The sequence below is a fragment of the Mauremys mutica genome, chromosome 1 (genome assembly GCF_020497125.1).
Source record: "Mauremys mutica isolate MM-2020 ecotype Southern chromosome 1, ASM2049712v1, whole genome shotgun sequence".
In the NCBI taxonomy this organism is placed as follows: domain Eukaryota; kingdom Metazoa; phylum Chordata; order Testudines; family Geoemydidae; genus Mauremys; species Mauremys mutica.
Window position 1 is genome coordinate 203,842,748 of NC_059072.1, and position 20,014 is coordinate 203,862,761.

The window sequence follows — 20,014 nt, forward strand, 5'->3', positions numbered from 1 at the left end:
CAGAGTATGTGTAAGGGATCCGCAAAAGGCTGTCGTAGCCATAGAACAGCTGTTACATTCCTCAAGGGTCCGTGGGCCATGTCTAATATTTTCAAAAGGGTCCGCTCCTCCAGTCACAATTTTTAGGGATACACAAATGAAAAAAAGGTTGAAAACAACACTTAATTTGTGTCAGGGCAGAGCCCTGGCACCTTTAGGCTTGGAAATTCATAGCCCGGCACCTTTGGGCTTGCTGCATCAGTTATGATTATTAAAAAAAAACCAATTGTTTGAGCCCCAGCACCTAAGTGTGCGAGCCCGGACGCTTCTTTCATTACAAATTAAGCACTGGTTGAGAATCGCTGATCTAGTCTGACCGCCTGTATAACAGGGGCCACAGCACGTCCCCCGAATACTGCCTAGAGCAGAGCTTTTCGAAAAACATCCACCCTGGGTTGAAAACAAAATCATCGGCGATGAAGAATTCCCCAGGGCTCCCGGAGAGACTCGCGCCCATCTCCCTCAGAGGATACAGGTATTGCTTCCCCCTCGCTCTTCTTTTGTGATGGGAACGCCTCAAAGGCGGGCTGGCCCCCTCCCGCCAGGGAAGGAAACAACAAACAGAGGGAGGAGAGAGGCGGGGGCCCGGGAGGCCCCAGCCCAGGCCCCCTTCGCACCGCGGCGGGGGAGGGGCGGCGGCGGCGGCTGTTTGCCTGGCAGCCCAGACAGGCTCGAAAGGACAACAACCGCGATAAGGAGAGAAGGAAGCGGCTCTTCCGCCGCCGCCGCCTCCTCCTGTAGGGCGGGGAGGCCGGGCCCGCAGGGAGGCCGAGCTCCGCCCCCTGCTCCTGCCCGCTGAAGAGCCAGCGAAAGGCTCGGGGCGGCGCACACGGCGCAGCGCGGCACTCGGGGGCAGCGGCACCGGCGGGCACAGGCAGCGCCCACGCACCGCACCGCACCCCGCCTGCGAGCGCGCGCGCGCCTCTGGCTCGGCGCGGGCGGCTTGGCCGCGCAAAGGCGGTTTCGGCTCCAGACGCGGCAGCGGCGTTTGGAGGAGGCGGCGGCGGCGGCGGCAGCAGCGGCGAGCGCTGGGTTTGGCCGGCTTCCCCGCGGGACCTCGGCTCTGGCGGCCCAGGTAAGGCCGGTTGCGTTGAAGGGGGGCGCTTGGCAGCCGTGTGGCTCCGCTGTGCCTCGTCTCACGCCGCGTCTGACTGCAGCCATGGGGCGTGGGGCCGCCGGGAGCGAGAGCCGACCAGCCCCAGCCTCTGCAGCCGCCCCTGGAGTGACCGGCGCGGGCGCGGGGTCTGCCCCGGGGCCGCTGCGCCCAGACTTCGCGGGAGGGAGGCAGGAGGAAGCTGCCCCGCACTCCGGCGCGGGCAGGGCCCTGTGCGCGGAACGACCCTCCCTCGCCTCCCGGTGCCCCCCGCTAGCCCTGCTGCTGCTCCCCCTCCTCAGGCTTGGAGCGAGAAACAAGCCCGAAAGGGGATCGCTATATTTTATATTGGCGACTCAGATGTCACAGGCTAAGTAGGGGAGAGAGGCAAGCGGAGAGGGCAAATCGAAATTGGTTTTTGAAGGTTTCCCCCCTTACAAAGAGGTTCTTCCTAGCCTTGCCGGTATGAGAAATATTTAGCAGGTCTTTTAGCCAGGCTGGTCTTACACTGAATTGTGAGTTCTTGGAATCTATAGCTGGGTTGTGATCTCCTTTATTCCACTAGTGTGGTAGGAAAAAGGTAGCACATACTTAAAAATTGTTTTATAAATTGTTTCTGATACTCTGGACGTTTGAGCAGTAGGTTAAACATTGGAACTCCGGGAAGTCCTTTGGATGTGACTGAGTGTTGAGGGCAAAGAGTTGGTAGGCAGATACCTCAGATGTTTTGGTTTAGTTTAAGTTTTAAAGGTTGTGTCGTTTTGGTTTGTTTGTTTTTTAAAGGTCTAGTTGCATGATTTCTACACCTTACTTTTTTATGGGCAAGAGTGTCAACTGTGTGACAAGTCACCTATCATGTATTTAAGGCAGCATCACTACTAACTGGAATCTAATAGTTAAACTTAGAAATTAAGAGCTTTCTTGGGTGTGTGGTTTTTGTTTTTAAGCCCATTATAAAAACACGTTTGAAGTCCGATGGAGTTTTGCTTGGGAAGAACTGGTGGATCTAGCCTATGAAGACTAGCTGCTTAATTAGTTAGGTCTCAAATATTAACACTGATTTAGTTTTTCTTTTGAATGGGTACAGGCTTACTCTAGGTAAAGGAAGTATCTGCTTATGGCTGAAAGAAGTTGACTAACATTCAGAAGTATTAGTTAATTGCTTGATCCTGTTGAGTCTGTTCAGGTTCACCCACTCTCAGCCATGCACAGGTGTTGACAAAGGTGTTCTGCTAGTTAGGCTCATTGTAGCCAACAAGAATCAGTTGTCAGTGTTTAGTGGAGGAGTGGGTAGTGAGGCCTAATCACACTGAGCTATTTGTGCCTTTTTAAGAACTTAAAACAACAACATTCACCATCCCAATAAAATACTCTAACACTAAATCTCTCTATTGCAAAGATCTGTATCGCACACTCACTCCGCCCAGTTTATTTTCCAGCATACTAGTGAGTTCCCTATCACCAAGCTGGAAACCTTTGCATCATTGGTAGATTGCCCAAACTGGTAACACTATGAATAAGTCTTTCATTTGTCATACAAGTTGTACTTGAAGAATCTGATCAAAGAAAAAATATTGATGAGGATTTTGGCACATAATTGTGTGGTACAGAGTCTCTTTCCAGCTGCCTTCAAAACATAAAATACTGACAAAAAGTGAAAGTGACTGTGTGTGCTTGAAATAGCAAGTGAGCAGACTGGCATAGAGAAATAGTGACTAGTTTAATATACTGGAAGAAATGCCTGAGATACTATTTTTTTAATAAAATACTACTTGTATTGTTAACACTTACTGAGACAAATCAAAAAAAGACAGGTAAAATCCTGGTCCTCTTGAAGTCATTGGCAAGATTACAATTGACTGCAATGGGGCCAGGATTTCACCTGAAGTCTTCAGACTAATCACAATAAACAATGTGCCCAAAATTAAGATTATTGAAAAAATATGCAAAAGCATTTCTGCATCATAAATTGCAGGTATACTAGAAGTTGAGGCTCATAGCTAGATACCATTAAAATATAAGGAGTAGTAACTTAGAGACTAAAAAAACTTTAGAAATTCATTATACTCTGAAAAGGAGCAACAACAGGATTAGCAGGATATGCTGTTAATTTAAAATTGTAATATCTTCAGGGAAGGGATGGGGGACACTTGAGTGAATTTATGACCTGAACTGTGTAGAGATCACTATTTGTTACCAACACGTTCATAATAGAGATGGGATATTTTGTGTTCTCATTTCCACAAAATCACACCAATTAGCATTTTCCATATTTAGGTGGAGTCTACCTGACTGTATTGTGCCTCAAATGCAGTTGTTTTCTATTTTCAGTTGAGTTTTGTATGTGGAAGAACAGTTGACACTAAAGCCAAAATGAGCCTTTAAGTTTAAATATTTAGGATTTTAAGTGATTAGACAAAGGAGAAGAAAGAGGAGAGGCTGGTTTCATTGGTTTATTTATATAGATACTTTAGATGTGTATCATTTCAGCAAGCTGTATTTATTTTGCGTAGTTTCTTTTGAGTACTTCATTATTTTTTTAACACATGTATATAGAAGTAACTAAGGGGGCAGAAAGAATTTAGATTTCTAATAACTACAGCTTTGATGTGGGAATGGTGGGGCTGACCTTTTCCTGATATGGCATTTATGGACTAATACTAGTTTCTATACACTTTCTGTGAGGGTGGAGAAGCCAGCATTGTGCTAAGACAAAGTGAAAGGAAAAAATTTTTAAATGAAGTGTCTCAGTGGATTCTGATAAAGCATTTATGTTCAATGTGGTCTGTCCTTATAAGCCAGAGCAAGGCCCATAAGCCTATGTTCCTGCCTTCTGTTTGAGCCTCCCTTGCTAAGTGAGCTACTATGAATATGTCACTATTTTGTCAAACATAGATTTAGAACTAGTCATAAAATCACACACAATTCTGTTGCTTGTATTATAGGCCACAGGATAGTATTTTTATGCCACTGCAGATGTGTGTGTTATCAGTCCCATTATATTACAAACCCTCTTAAGATGTTTGAGTTTATAACTGTAGTAAGATATTTTAGGCAGAAACTTGGCAGACAGTTGATCCCCAAACAAATATTTTTACCAAACTTGGTTACATTTTAAGTTATGAGTGTGCAAAACGGTAGTGTAACACTTTGGGGATATTTTCTTTAATAAATACTCGGATCAGTCTTTGGAATAGACTCTGTTGCGATTTCCATAAAAGGGGAGAGAATGTAAAATGGGTAATAGTTAGAACATCTACCATCCAGACACAGTCAGCGTTTTCAGAGATTCGTCTTGCTGCATGTTCCTTCTGATGTGTCCAAAGTACCGAACCCTATAGTGTTGTGAAATTACATTTGCTTATAATGGGTTGTTGCTTATTTTGCTTAGTCTCCAAATACTGTTTGTTTAACGGATTGTCAAAGAGTAAATAACTGAAACTTGTATCCATCTATCAGAAGCTACATTTTCTCAGGCTAATAATTCACATTATAAACAACCTGTATTCAGTACTTGATTGTGTGTACTCTGGATTGTCCCGAAATTCATATGTCTAAGATTTAGTTCCAAAATATTTTGAGTGCAAACAAAGAGGACTCACTAAATCTTACACGCAGCCCCACACTCCTAGTTAGAAAGGGGAAGTTGTAAGTCCTTTGAGTGGTTAGTAAAAATCCAGTAAACAAAGTCAAAATTCAAAAAGTCAAAACATGAACACTTACAGCAGTGGGACCAAAACTTGAAGATACCTATGGATAAGCAATAAATACTTGGCAAGCAAAGAATTTCTATAGGCTTGTAAACTTAAATTCAGCAAACTTAGGCACTAGGAAGTCTTTCATCTTGTATACTAAGAGCTTGATCCTTCTCACATATACATGTTTCACACCATTTTAACGTTAATGATTTTGATGGAGTTCATCCTAATTCAAAATGTGTAAATCAGGCCCAGTGTTGAGGACATAGTACTCAAGATGAAAGCTTTCATATTATTGCCTTGTCAGAGGATTCTCTGAATGAAGCATTTTGTTGTATTACAAGTTTATGTTCTACAATAGAGTAGATAAGGTGCTTCTTTTAATGGACTCTTACCTTCTGCAAGAACAAGTTTTTCATACATTGTTTTCATTTCAGATGAGTGACATTGGAATCAAGAACATGGATCAGGTAGCTCCTGTATCTAACATCTACAGAGGAATGCTCAAGGTGAGTTTTCCTAGGAGAGATGCTAAAAACAAGTGGCCTAATCTCCCACTCCATGCACACATTTCTCATGTTAGTGAGAGACATACATATGCATGCTGATGAGAGACTACGCTAATTATATTTGGGTTCCTTCTTGTTGACACTTACTTCTATAAGATAAGGAGCAAGCACTTTATACCTAGCCATTTAAAGCACTCTGTTTAAACAGAAAAATATACATTTGACAAACCCATCCTAAAGATTGTCAAGCAAGATGAAAAGTCAGATTCTGATTTCCAATCCATTGAATTCAATCAGAATTGTGTAGGTATGGGCAGCAGAATTGGGTCCTAGATGTGGTCTTTCTATATTTAACTTCATGCAAGGCTCAGTGTTTTTTAATAGGACTGATGTATATAAAAGCATTAGTCTAATATCAGGAAAATTAAGTTCTCTGTGGTTATGTGCAAATCTACCAAATGAAAATCTAGAGTAAAAGGCATGAAAGCTATTCAGTCTTATTTGTAAGAAACAGTTGTTCAGATGTCTTTACTTGCTTTGAAAAATACTTACAGACCAAGGACGGGTTAGAAAAAACAGAATTTAAAAGATTTCATTTTTGTAACTGTCTGCAAGGGCATTCATGTAACTAATTATTTTTTTGTAATTTATTCATGAAAGGTCTTTAGCCAGCATTGGTCACTTGTATTGTGATGATCAAGGCAAATTGAATAAAGACCTGTTAAACTAGAAAGCTATGAGAAATGCCAGTGTTTCAGAGATGATATCACAGTCTCATTTAAAGTCAGTTTCAAATGTTTTGGGTTTTTTTTCTTCAACTTGCTTATAAAATTTGTTTTGCTAACCAACCAAAGCTTTATGTGAAATTTGTGAATTGAGTGCTCTCCCATGCAGGAGTTATGCCAGGCACAAAGGAAATTGGAGATAGATTAAAATTTGTCGCAATCTTATGTCAACCTTTAAGACTCTCTATTCCACCACTGCATAGTTGTTTCCAATTATTTTGGATTTGCTTCAAGTTTTGTACTGTATTACTAAATTTATACATAATTGCCATAAAACCACATAGTGCTTGCTTGCCTCTTTTTACACTGAGTAAGGTGAGCAGGATTGTTCCCATATGGGGTTTTATTACCTGTTCAGAGCAATGTTCAACATTAACTAATACATTTCTCATTTCTGAAATGAGACTAGGGTACAGTATGCTTTCTACTCATTCATATACTACCGCTTTTTTCCAGTGAGTCACTGTAAGGGTCACTTTATTTACACAAAATACAGGAGTTTCCAGATGATGTTGAAAGAACTTGGCCTTTTCTCTAGATACAAATGGTGAATCAGAGCTATTATCTATTAACATTTAAAGCATTTTAGTAGCAGACCAGCTGGTTTTATTAACTATTTCACACATAACAAATCTTTCAAGTCTCTTTACTCTGACTTTTCTTATTGCTATCATATGTACATGAACAATCTTAATTAGTATGAACAATATTACTTTAACTCTACTGGTCAGCTCAGTGTATTTTTGGAACTAAATTAGCCTTTAGAAGGAAGACTTGTAGATTTTTCTTCATGCCAGCCTCTTCCTTCTGTGGATGATAGGCTGCCATGAATTACATACTGAAATGTATAGCAACTTTTTATAAAAACCAGCCTCAATACTACATGCAAACCAAAGTGTCTTTCTTGAATTTCTGCCCTGCCAGTTTACAAAACAAAAATAGCACCATATACCAAAATAGAGAAGCTGTAAACTCCAGAAAGGAACCATGGTGGATTCAGGGAAAGACCTGATACTTAATATGCTATTCTGCAAAAACAATTTAAGTTAGTACAGTCAATTGAGAGCAAATCTGTGTTATGCTGAGGTGCATTAGCTTATTCTCAACAGAAATTTGTACCTTGACTTTAACATTTAAGTGGATGCCTAAGCAAATAGGAACTATCAACAGATATTGTATATGTTTCCTTAGTCTCTGGCTCCCCTTTACTGCAGATGCTCTCATATGGGTATCACTGCTGTGTTCTGTAGCTTTCCAAATACTGTGCCTACAGGTTTGGGTTTGTGGTGTTTTTGGGATTTTTTGTTTTTGTTTTTTTTTTTAAATCTCATCAATGGGAATTTCTAGTGATAGCCTCTACCTGTTGCTACAAGTCTTTTTCATGACTAGTTGGCATGTTAATTATAAACTTATTCAGCTCACTTTTGTAGAAAAAGCTTGTAACTCTTAGACATATTTACTAAGAAGGAGTGCATGTGGCCTGGGAGATTCAGTAATAACTTTCCATTTACACAGCACCTCTCAATTAGAGCACTTCAGAGTTTGAATGATAGACAAGATTTTCTACAAATATTTATGATCTTTAATAAAAGTGACTATTAGCTCATCAGAAATCACTCTCCTTTTTCCCCTCAAACATTCTATTATAGCCAGTCCTACTTATTCTTGTTAATTTGTTTAAACTAGCAAAGACTCACTAGAGACTGCTGAGGATTAACAAGCTGCTTTTTGTGAAATGCAGTAGTTGGTACAATCAGGTAACCTAAACCATAGAATAAAATAAACCCAAGAAAAGACTCTACTTCATAAATCATGTAAAACAATTTTACAACCTTAAGTAATGTGGTTCAGATTAAATATTTCAAAAAATGTAAGTAAACCTACTTGCATCTTCACATTGGCAATTATTTTGTTATAATTCACTAGTCCTTCTAGTATAATAATGACTTCTTTTAAGTGCTAATTATCACTAGCAGTCTATTACAAGGCTAAAAATGATACTAATCTCTCTTTACAATTTAGCAATCAGTTAAAGTTTAGATGCACACCTGTTAGAATAATACTTCAGTTACAGAAAAGGTTAAAATAGCTGCTAGTTGTGCCTACTATAGCTAAAGTTTGCAGTTTTCATTGTATCTCCTCAAGTTTAAAATAGTCTAGTATCTTTGAATTAAAGATGCAGCTGTCACACTGTAAAGCAGCCTGCTTTTCGAACACAGTCTTGCAGAACGCTGCCTCCAGTCAATAACGGCTCATCTGGGAATTTGATCCTCTCACCTCTATGGAGGTAGAATTATAAAAGCCTAATTGGGGTGATTGAACTTCTAACAATTTAATACAGGCAGCATTGTCTTTGAAAAGATTAAACACAGCTCTTTGGCATTTTAGTGTATCAGAGTTGCACAGTCAAAAATCAGAAGGCCAGATCCTCATCTTATGTAAACCAGCTTAGCTCCAATTAAGTCAGTGTAAATCAGAATAGATCACTATCTGTGGGTCTGGCACAGAAGGACAGGAAACATAAACATTAGTCAAATATAGCATTAGCTTATTTTGTATAATGTGTAGCTTAGTATTCCACTGTTCATGTTGCTAAAAAGGTTAGCATATGACATACAGAATGTGCCACACAGGAAAGTTACAACTGCTGTTGGAACCTTAACTTTATTTTAACTATACATTAATAATGATTAGATTGTATGTACATTATCTCCAGATACTAACTTAACCCGTCCTCTTTGCAGTTGCTGTTAGCAGTGCTCTAGCAGAATACTGACACTGAATATTCTTTTTCTTAAACTGTTTTTCAGCATCAACCAGCATTTGACGTCTTTGATGTCACAAGCTCTTTGTTTGCAGGATATTTTCCCTCATTAAATGAAGATCAAACCCTTCAAGAAGTACCAACAGGGTTTGATTCAATTTCTTATGGTAAATATGGTTTGTTTGTGTTTTAGTTTGATCAGCCACATCAGTCAAAATAGAAAGTGCTGGGATCTCTAACTAGGTTTCTGTCACTGTTACCTACAATCCGCAACAATAAGTCTTTAATAATAGAGAAGACTTTTTTTAATATTAGTTTAAGGCTTCAGTCCTGCAGACATTTACATACATTCTTAAGTTTATTCACATGAGTAGTTCTATTGCTAGCTTACAACTTTCCATGTTGGAAACCTACACTGAAGTAGGGTGTGGTCTGTAGAAGGCCAGTTAGGCATACTGGAGCAGAATTAAAGAGGTCTTTGGATATGTGTTTCTGTTAAGACTAACATTACTAATAATCTTTACCTACCTTTACTTGTTCATTTCTATAACTCAAGTTGGTGTATTTTTAAAATGGGTCAAGACAGAATATTAGAACTCTATTTAGTCCTGCTGAACTTGTATAAATGTAGAACTCTGCAAGGTCCTTGGTCCCCATTTTCCTCAGGTTTATTTTGCAGCTTTAGAAACTTTGCATAAGTAGTACATTGAAATCCTTGTAGCAGGACTGGACTCACTAAAAGTTCTTCATTTGCCCTCACCTCAGATCTCTCTGACTGGCTTATTCCCAAGCTACTCAGATACAGTGGTGATAGATGTTTCACCCAAGTTTTTATTCAACCTTGCAGTGAGCTCCACATGTGTGCAGAGGTTCACCTGCTTGCTCATGTGGAGCTCATTGCAGGCCATAGATAGCTAGATTAGCTTTGCAGCTTCATGCATAGTCCTAAAGCCTCACAGCTTATCACACACGTATGCACACTCTCCCTGTGACACTAACATTATTAGATGTAGCAATTATTAATAACATGAGTGCAACCTAACTTTGTCAAACACCATCTGTGCGCTCGTTTTCAAAGAGATCTGTGGAAAGTTGAAAGTTTGAAGAGGTAGTGACAAGCTAGTTCCAAGCTAGAGGGAACCTGAGGAAACATTAGACACCAGTCAGAATATCAAATCCAGTTAACTTTTTTTTAATGACACATAATGCAAAAACAATTTGACCAATTTTCTTCAAACTTTTATTGAAAATGCTCTTTACTTCCAGAAGAGGTCTGGACATTTTCATGCCAAATTTTTCTAATAAAGAAGATAGGATGGGGGGCTAAATTATTCCTTTTGAATGGAAGTGGTTGCAGCATTAACTAAGGAGTTGATTATCTAGATTATGAATTTATAACAATTTATGGCTGCATAAAATTCAGTACCATGATCATCAGCCAGTTACATAAATTTGGCATTGGGAACTAGCTTGTGACCAAAAACATTTTACAGTCTAACCATTGAATAAGGCATGACAACACCACAAATTCAATTGACTGATCTATGCATGAGTGGGTCTGACATTCAATCTAGTGCAGTGGTAAATGTACCCACAAGCCTACTCATCACTACTACCCTGCCCGTTACTTAGTTCTCAAGCTCAGTGCAGGGGATCTGGAGTTGACAAGAGATCACTTGGCTCTCAAATTATAGAAGAGGAAAAGAAGATGAAGCAGTCTTATTTTCTAATAAAGATAATTGACTCTACATAACACAGGCATATTTCGTACTACCAGAGTCAATCTGAGTCTGCATCGTTAGCTGCAACAAAATCTTAAATGCTGGCATAGAACTAATCTATTACATACAGATAAGGCTTGCCATATTTGGTTCCATTTTATAGTTGGAAGCCTCTTTTGCTTGTTCTTTAAGTAACATAGTGGATTCTCCATTGTCGGTCATGTTCATTAGCCTAAATGCTAATGTTTCTCTTTTTCCCCCCTCTTCCCCCCTTCATTCTTTTAGAGTCAAACAGCTGTGAATTGCCCCTCTTAACCCCATGCAGTAAGGCTGTGATGAGTCAGGCCTTAAAAGCTACTTTCAGTGGCTTCGCAAAGGAACAGTGTCGTCTGGGTATCCCAAATAGTAAGTGCTTTCTTTTTATAGCCTTCCTAGTGCAAAAATTATGCTGATTATGTTAGATGGCAACATAAGAGAAGAGAAAGTAAACTGAGTTCATCCACTGATTAAAAGAACATAGAAGGAAATATTAGAGCATTGATTTAAAATTAAGAATAAATCGTTGATATTTGAGCTTCAGAACTAGATATCCTAGATGATTTTTTTAAACATGAGCCCTCACTCTCTCTTTTTAACTAAACTTATTTTAGGTTCTTATGAATGTAAATATTAAGAGTTGCCTCTAAATGTTATGTTCTTTTTCTTCTCTTCTCCCACTCCCCATTTGCAGATCCTTGGCTGTGGACTGAACAGCAGGTTTGCCAGTGGCTTTTCTGGGCTACCAGGGAGTTTAGTTTGGCAAATGTGAACTTTCATCAGTTTGTCATGAATGGCCAAGACTTGTGCAACCTGGGCAAGGAACGTTTCTTGGAGCTAGCTCCGGATTATGTAGGCGACATTCTGTGGGAACACCTGGAACAGATGATAAAAGGTAACTAGATAGTCAAAAAGGACTCCTGCTCTGTGATCCTAGCAAAGCAACCCTGTCAAACACAACTGTGATGTATTTCACCAAGTTGTGGTTTTGTAATTGCCTAAAAAACTCAGAATTTAAAAATCTTTAAATATTATCTAAGGTATCTTTAAAAAAAAAAATCATTTTCTGGAGAGCATAAAAGCAATCATCAGTTGTCACTAGTTTGTCAATCACTGCCAGACTGTGCAGTTGTCTCAGCAGCAGTTTTATACGGAATGGGCATTCATATACATGGGATTAGGATATATAATATATATAGGGATGCAATATATAATTCAAATATAAAAAAAAATGTAACAAAGTCAGATTAGGTGAATTCATGTTACTAGTGACTTTTACCAGTGTTTTGGAATAAGTCAGCGAATGAATGTAGGAGTGATAGAGACTTGAGGGTGCTTTCATTGAGACAAAAGAGGGATGAGGACAAATTTTGTCGAGAGGCTTCACATGGATGCAGGGATCTGCCCACCCATATCATCTGACAAGATGAGCGCTAAAATAACTATTGGAAAAATAAGGGAAAACGTGTTGTTTTTTTTCTTTTCCCATTGTTACCATAAGCTGCCTTTCATTTAAATATTTGTCAAACAACTTTGGAAGTTGAGTGTTCTTTTGTCTAGCTGGATTTTGGTGGTTTTGCTTTTTGTCTCTTCGCTGTTCTAGTCCTGTGTGTAAAACACTTACCTAATGCCCGGATCCTATAAACTTTTAAGTACACACATAATTCCCTTGATGTGCATGAAGTTAAGCAATTGCTGAAGTGTTTGCAGGATCAGAGCCTTATTGCAGATTTTTAGACAAATTAAATATTATAATTCCATTGGCGTGACATTTTCCCTACGAGAAGTTATTTCTTTGAAAGTTTGATGTCAGGTGACTAACTTCATGTAACTGTCAGAAATACCTCCCGTCGCTTTGAAGTTCACCATAATGTCCTGGTCAGATGTGTAAAAAAGAATATTTGTTCTGTTTTCAGATAGTCAAGAGAAAAGACAGGACCAATATGTTGAAAACTCTCATCTTACCTCAGTCCCACACTGGGTCAACAACAACTCATTAAGTAGGTATCCTGATTTGGCTGATGATTAAAATCACTTCTTTGGCTTTATGCTGCATGTGATGTCACACACTGTAATTCTGCAAGTTGGTTTGAACACTGAAAATAATCAGACTAGATATTTTCTTGAGGCAAATCCTTGGAGTCAGTGAAACCAGGAGGAAAGAAGACTATGTGAAAGCTGTGGTTAATCAAAAGTCTTGATTTGTGCAGAAAATTTATGAAATCCCAAATTTTGTTTTTGGTACATGAATTGCCAAAAATCAAGTGTTTAGTACAAACTGGCCATTACAACTACCAGGCTGAATCTAAAAGCAGCACTGATGGGATCCAGCAGGAGTCTTATTTTGGTCCTTTTTGGCAGAAGGAAGATGGATGCCATATGGAGCCTCGGAGGGCAGATGGGAGGGAGATCAGACCAGTGGCCCTCTCCTGACATCTTTCTCTCTCTTTCCCCCCCCCCCCCCCAATACTGCTTATATGTATGAGGTTGTATTTTCAGCACATTTCTCTTAACTGATTAGTAGATTAACAAGAGAGGAATCCTGCTATGGACCACCTAGCCCCCTCCCCATGTGTTCTGTCATTCTGGGAAACCACAGAGAGCTCTGTGCACAACTGGCAATCTGTGAATCATACACCAGATATAGGTTGTGTGATACAGAACCTCGTTCAAACCCTAGTGCAGTCAGTGGAAGGACTCCTATTGACTTCAGTAGACTTTGGATTAGACACACAGCCTATCATTCCTACCCAGTCAGGTTTTCAGCTAAAAAATATTTTTTAGTGGCATAACTGTATGTCTGTGTTGCAGTGGAAGGGTTGACTTGTTTTTGCTCTGCTTACATGAGGGTATTACATTTATGAGAAGGACTGTAGTGAATAACTAATCCATTCATTTTTGTTCTCCCTCTCCTTCCCACTTTAGGTTTTAATACAGAACAGGCCTCTTATGGTATGCAAATGCATAGCTACCCCAAAGCCAGCCTCCTGAGTGACTTATGTCAGACTTCTGCAGGACCAAATCTCCTCGGCCCTGATCAAGACTTTTCCATGTTCCCCAAAGCTCAGTTAGAGACAGTCAATGTGAACTACTGCTCCATGACCCACGACTTCACAAACAATCTGAACTTGCTGATAGATAACTCTGGTAAGATTTACCTTATCCATTTGCTAATTAGTTTAAGGCTCTATGCTCTGTGCACTCTTTTCTTAACATGGTTTATACAGACAAAATAAAGTGAATAACAACCATTATTTAACTTTTTAGGTAAGCCCAGAGAGCATGAATCCAGTGACAGCGGCACAGAAAGTTATGAAAGCACAGATTCTCAACTTCAGTCTTGGAACAGCCAATCATCTTTAGTGGATGTACAACGTGTGCCCTCTTATGAAAGCTTTGAAGACGATTGTAGCCAGTCTCTATGTCTGAACAAACCTACAATGTCTTTCAAAGATTACATTCAAGAAAGAAGTGATCCTGTAGAGCAAGGGAAACCAGTTATACCAGCAGCAATTCTAGCAGGCTTTACAGGCAAGTGATGTCACACACTGTATCTCTTGTTCTCACGTTTCTGATCCCTTGTGTGGGTGTATGTCCATTTTTGATGAAGGGAGGTTGAGAGGTACACTCTTACTCATTGTTCATGAATGACTTCTTCACTAATAATGCAATGTTCTAGTAAAAATCCAGACTATTAACCTGGAATGCATGCTATTTTTGGTAGCACTCTCTGTCTAAAAAGGAGGGAAACTCAGACAAAACCAAGGAGTTCAAGGAGTTCACCAGCACTGACTCACCCACTAAGCACTCATCCCTAGAGTGCTTACTCAGGCAAAATGCTTATCACTGGAAGCTTCGTCAGGGCAAGGACTTTAGGACTGTAAGGTTTTAAATATAGCTTCCAGCAGAAAGGAATGAAGTGAGGGGAGAAGCAAAGCTTGGTTCAAATAACTACTTTGTCCACTATTTTAATTCAGAGTTCATTATAATATCCTTCAGCAGATTCCTGTTTAAAGAAACAGTTGTCGTTCTTTGCCTCAGCTAAACATCTTAAAATTATATCAGATAAATCTTAGGATTATGGTATGGGTCTTACTATATCCCTTAGTTATGATTAATAATTTTGCTGCTCTTGGTTTTTACAGGCAGTGGACCTATCCAACTGTGGCAATTCCTTCTGGAGTTACTAACAGACAAATCCTGTCAGTCATTTATTAGCTGGACTGGAGATGGCTGGGAGTTTAAACTTGCTGACCCAGATGAGGTATGTGGCTAATTGTGATTGAATAAAAAGCTAGGGCCTGATCCTACATCAGTGAAAGGCACCCCTCAAGGCAAAGTGTTTACAAGATCAGGCATCTCTGCCTCTGTAAATGCTTTACTGTGCAGTCTGGGTGACTTCAAGAGCATCAGTCTAGTACCTAGGTGTATGTAAAAGTTTAGTGTATTATAGCCTTACTCTGCATGCTGCCTTTATGTTTGTTTAACTTACAGCATTGCTTAACTGTTTAAAGAAAGTAACTTAATTGATAAAACCTCTGGGAATTGAGAGAAACATGGCAGATGCACAGAGTACTGAGGCCTTCAAAAGTCTGTTTTCAGACATGCATCAAATGACTGCTGTAACAACTTGGAAATTAAAACTAGTCATTAACAGAATAAACTCCAACCCTCTAATTGATGGAATCACTTTGTGATGCAGTTAATGGGCCTGATCCAGGGCCTACAGAAGTCAACGAAAAGACTCCCATTGCCTTCAGTGAGCTTTAGATATGGCCTTAAGTGACTTCACATAATTCAACTTTCACTTTGCACTACTCTCTCACATGGGAGGTGGTTGTTCTTTGAGAGAGAAGAATTCACCTTAACCTCTTCTCTTGCACTAACAGCTTTTGTGGCAAGGTGCCTCATGCACCCATCCACTGTCTATTGGTGTCATGTTCATAGACCCTAGGTCTTATTCCTTTTAATCAAAGTCCGGCCAATAACTCAATCAGAGATTGTTTTAAATTAAATTAATGGAGATATCCTACCTCCTAGAACTGGAAGGGACCTTGAAAGGTCATTGAGTCCAGCTCCCTGCCTTCACTAGCAAGACCAAGTACTGATTGTGCCCCAGATCCCTAAGTGGCCCCCTCAAGTATTGAACTCACAACCCTGGGTCTAGCAGGCCAATGCTCAAACCACTGAAGGCTTCAGCTCTTACTCATCCAAGTATCCTCACTGATTGATGGCATTTGAACCATCAGAATGACTTGGTTGCTAAATAAGTTTAATTTTTCCATTTACCATCAGCTAACTGATAGTATGCTTTAATTAGTTTTTGCCTTTCTTTCTTTCCCCCTCCCCCCCCCCCCCCCTTGGGGCTGAAGGTGGCACGACGGTGGGGAAGGAGGAAAAACAAGCCAAAAATGAACTATGAGAAACTAAGCCGAGGCCTGCGCTATTATTATGATAAGAACATCATCCACAAGACATCAGGGAAGCGCTATGTGTACCGGTTTGTATGTGACCTACAGAACCTGCTGGGGTACACGGCAGAGGAACTTCATGCCATGCTGGGAGTGCAGCTAGACACAGAAGATTGAGCATTGCAATATCGTGCAAAACTGGCAAAGATTGCAAGATTTTGAACTGTGACTAGGACCTATCTACAGTCGGTCTTGACTGTTCAGATTGGTGCAACTGTTAAGAAATAAGGACCTTGAACTGGTTTTGTAATCGGGGAAAGCTGAAGGAAGAAGTGGCCTTATTTCATCAGACGCAATGGCTTCAAGTATTGCTGCACCAAGTTCTTTAGAGCAGTGTGGCAGATGGCACAGTGCCTAGCTCTAACCTGAAGACATGAAAATGCTCTAGGGTTAAATATTTTGGCTTTTTACACTGCCATATAATTATGGGTTGTTTTTAATACCAAAGGTTGGAGAGTGACCAATAATACATCAGAATTCTAGCTCAAAACTTAACAACCACGTTGCTTACATCATGATATGCATTTTTTTTTTTTAAAAGTAACCTTTATTTTAAAGCGGAGAGAGACACAAATTTGTATTGTACATTTTATTACACAACATGTTGGGTACAGAAACATTTTGTTTTATGTTTCAAAATTAGGTGTAGCAATTATTTTTTCCTTTCAAGGGAGAGTGGAAAAAATCACACCATTTCAAGTCAGTTTGTATATATTTATATGCTGCTTCCTGAAGTTCTTTAATGTTCCTATTTAACAGATATTGTATAATGTAATTTAAACTAATTGTATGTGCATTTTGAAATAGGAAGAATGTAAACATTTTGTTTCATGTTTGAATAGGACATACAACATTTTGCAGTTTGAGGAAGTCTGTAAAATGCCTAGTAGATTATACTGTAGGCCTGCAATATGAAAGTTTAGATGGAGGGTATTGGTTGAATATTTTGCCATAACTGTAGCTGGCAAACTTTGTTCATTTTGGCGTTTTTACAAGAAACTAATGTAGTCTGGAGCATAAAGGGCCTGTTTCTCCTAACTGAAAATGAAAACATTAACATGGATAAATGGTGCATGTTTTTTCACTTCTATGCATGTCCTTTTAAAAACAATTTTATATGAAGCCTTTTTTTTTCTGGTTTATCCCATCTGATTAAAATATGAATTCTATTTTTGGAAATGTGGCTCCTTTTTCAGAGATCAAGAGGGATTTATGTAGCAGCTATTTTTTACTGCAAAAAAAATTCACTGGAAAAAATGTAATTTGTAAGAGAGCTTTATTTTTTATCTGAGCTTGATGTACATTGAAATGTGTTGTACAGTGTGAAGGAGAAAAAATACAAATCTTTATTAAAACATCTTAAACAGAAAAAAGTGTGCGTAATTTAATTTCTATTAATTCCTAAATATTTTGATTAGCTCTCTTATAGTCCTTTGTGGAAATACCTTCTGAAGTCAGACCTGATTCTCTTCTCGGACCAGTGTAAACTGGAAGTAAGTCCACTGAAAAGAGTTGAGGTACCTCAGTGTATAGCTCTTGTGGGAGGAGAATCGGGCAATAACTTTGTGGTGATGTTTAGCTCTGTACAAAACGCGTTGCACAAGGCTCTATGCCCTTCCTCAAACAGCCTTGTGCTGACACACTTTTCTCCCCTCCCCCCCTTACTGCTAGAGAGTACAGTACATACGTCTGATTCAAGTTACAAGAACTTATATAACTTCTCCAGATGGAGGATGAACATAATATTTTCAAGAGTTTTTAACTCAAGCTGGCATTTGATAATTTGGATTAAGATAAAGTATGCAGTTATGGACACACTTATTCCAGAAAAACTCCATGCTCTGTAAAAAAGCCACTACAACCTATCCCCAAACTGGTACTTGTGTTGGGGGGTACATAACTCCCACTCATGTTGAAAAACATTCCCAACACCTCCTGGTATGGAATAAGAACCACTTTGCAAATACCATGAGTCATTTGTTTTCTTCCCCTCCCCTCCCCAGTAAGATAGTAGGCCATAACATGCCAGTCATTCTTAAGCTTGCCTTTCTCTAAAGGAGAAAAAATGGAGGAAACAATATCAAGTGCTTTTAAAAGAGAAATTTTCCTTGTTCTAGTAGCTACAAAAGTGAGCCAAATTCTGCTCTCATTGCACTGGATTCAACCTGCTGTAAAAGCAGAACGGGTAGTTTTTATAAAAATGCTCTTTAAAACAAAACACAGTAGAAAAGCTCTCAAACTTGTTCTTCCAAATGGATGAGCTGGTCAGAACCTCATCTGTCAATGGCCATATGATGCACCGTGAACTTTGAGGTCTAGGGCAATCCCTGTGCATGATCTTCTTTCTAGCCTTTCTGTGGCCCATACAAGGGAAAGAAGGGAAACAGTACTCACCACCACTATTGCAGGCCCACATATGGGGTCTGCTGAATTCAGGCTGCAGTTTGTAGCTGTCCTATCAGTTAACAAAGGAATGTATAGCTTGAACAGAAATCCAGTTTCTTGGGGCTAAGCCAAAGCCCAATAAGGTCAATGGAAAGGCACCCACAATTTTCACTGGTATTTAAATCGGGCCACTAGAGAATATAATGTACTACATTGTAGATCTAGAAATAACTTGCTTCTGGCCTGGGTTTCTTGGGGGTGCGGGGCAGGAGGCATCAACGTATTTCCTTTACAGCTATGTCATTGTCTACAGTCATATTTTTCTCTTTCTGTGCCACTCTTCTGCTTTTGATTAGAGTGTTTCAGCCCTAATTTCACTTTCAATATATATTTCCTAAACACAGCACTATCACTCATTTAGAGCTGAAGCCTAACAGGTTATTGTTCATATAAGTTTTGTGTTTAAATGCCCAAATTCAACAAAAAAACTTACATCAGTAGGAACACAGAGTACACAAGATCTAAGCTACCCACATTAACATGCCTCTTCTATGACTTGAACCCTCAGTGCTGTTCTCATGGGATGGACTCCACCTGAGTAGGGAGGGAAATAGACTTCTGGGATGGAAGTTAGCACAACTGATTAAAAGAGCTTTAAACTAGGCTCTCTAGGGAGATGCTCATGTGATCTGCACACCTGATTTTAACACTGGGGGAGGAAAATCAAATAAGAAAGGAACAGCAGGTGATTAAGAGAAAGCAGCAAGCCTACAAGGAATGGCAGATGGGAGGGGGTGACGAAGTGGGACTGTTCTTAATGTTTCCTCTGAATACTGTGTGGGTGTGTCAGTTTCTGGCCAACACTCTGTCTCCTGGCACCTAATAGCCTGGGCCCTTCCCCCCTGCAAGGGGATGCTAAAGGTATGGGAGAACAAAGAAGTCAGGTGACCTCCTGGCCCGGGAAAGGAACTCAGCAGAGGAGGAGGGGCTGGAGGAGGTTTCAGTTTGGACCTGGCTGGGGACGGGAAGTGAGGGCAGATGGGGTTGTCTGGCTCACTGGGCCCCAAAATGGACCTGGCTGAGGGGTCCCGTTCTCTGTACCTAAAAGCTCTGTTTTAGATCGGGTTCCTGTCATCTAATAAACCTCTGGTTTACTGGCTGGCTAAGAGTCATGTCTGACTGTGAAGAGGGGGTGCGTGCAGGACCCTCTGGCTTCCCCAGGACCCCGCCTGGGTGGACTCGCTGTGAGAAGCGCATGGAGGGGTATATGCTGAATGCTCCAAGATCAGACCCAGGAAGGTGAAGCCATGTGAGCATCTTGCCCTGAAGACAGTCTGCTCCAAGGGAGAGGAGGCTCCCCAAAGTCCTGACTGGCTTTGTAGGGAGCAGTTCCAGAGCATCGCCCAGGGACTCTGTGACAGAGGGATCAGCAAGGAAAGCAACATTTTGTCAGAAAGTGCTGGGATAAAGTGGGAACTGCCAAAAGCCAACCAGAGTGGGACCTTGCAAAGGG

The 20,014-nt window shown here is 40.2% G+C and overlaps 1 protein-coding gene and 1 long non-coding RNA gene across 2 annotated transcripts in view; one reads left to right on the plus strand and one right to left on the minus strand.

The window, feature by feature from the left end:
• The window catches only part of LOC123362141, a 145,494-nt gene that overhangs the window by 57,998 nt on the left and 67,482 nt on the right, over window positions 1-20,014 (minus strand). The window lies entirely within an intron of this gene.
• On the plus strand, window positions 899-16,649 carry ETS2 (ETS proto-oncogene 2, transcription factor). Its single transcript, XM_045002485.1, has 10 exons — window positions 899-1,114; window positions 5,268-5,339; window positions 8,935-9,055; window positions 10,895-11,014; window positions 11,340-11,540; window positions 12,562-12,645; window positions 13,571-13,792; window positions 13,913-14,176; window positions 14,791-14,909; window positions 16,018-16,649. The coding sequence occupies exons 2-10, from the start codon at window positions 5,268-5,270 to the stop codon at window positions 16,231-16,233; spliced, it is 1,419 nt and encodes a 472-aa protein (XP_044858420.1). The 5' UTR covers window positions 899-1,114; the 3' UTR covers window positions 16,234-16,649.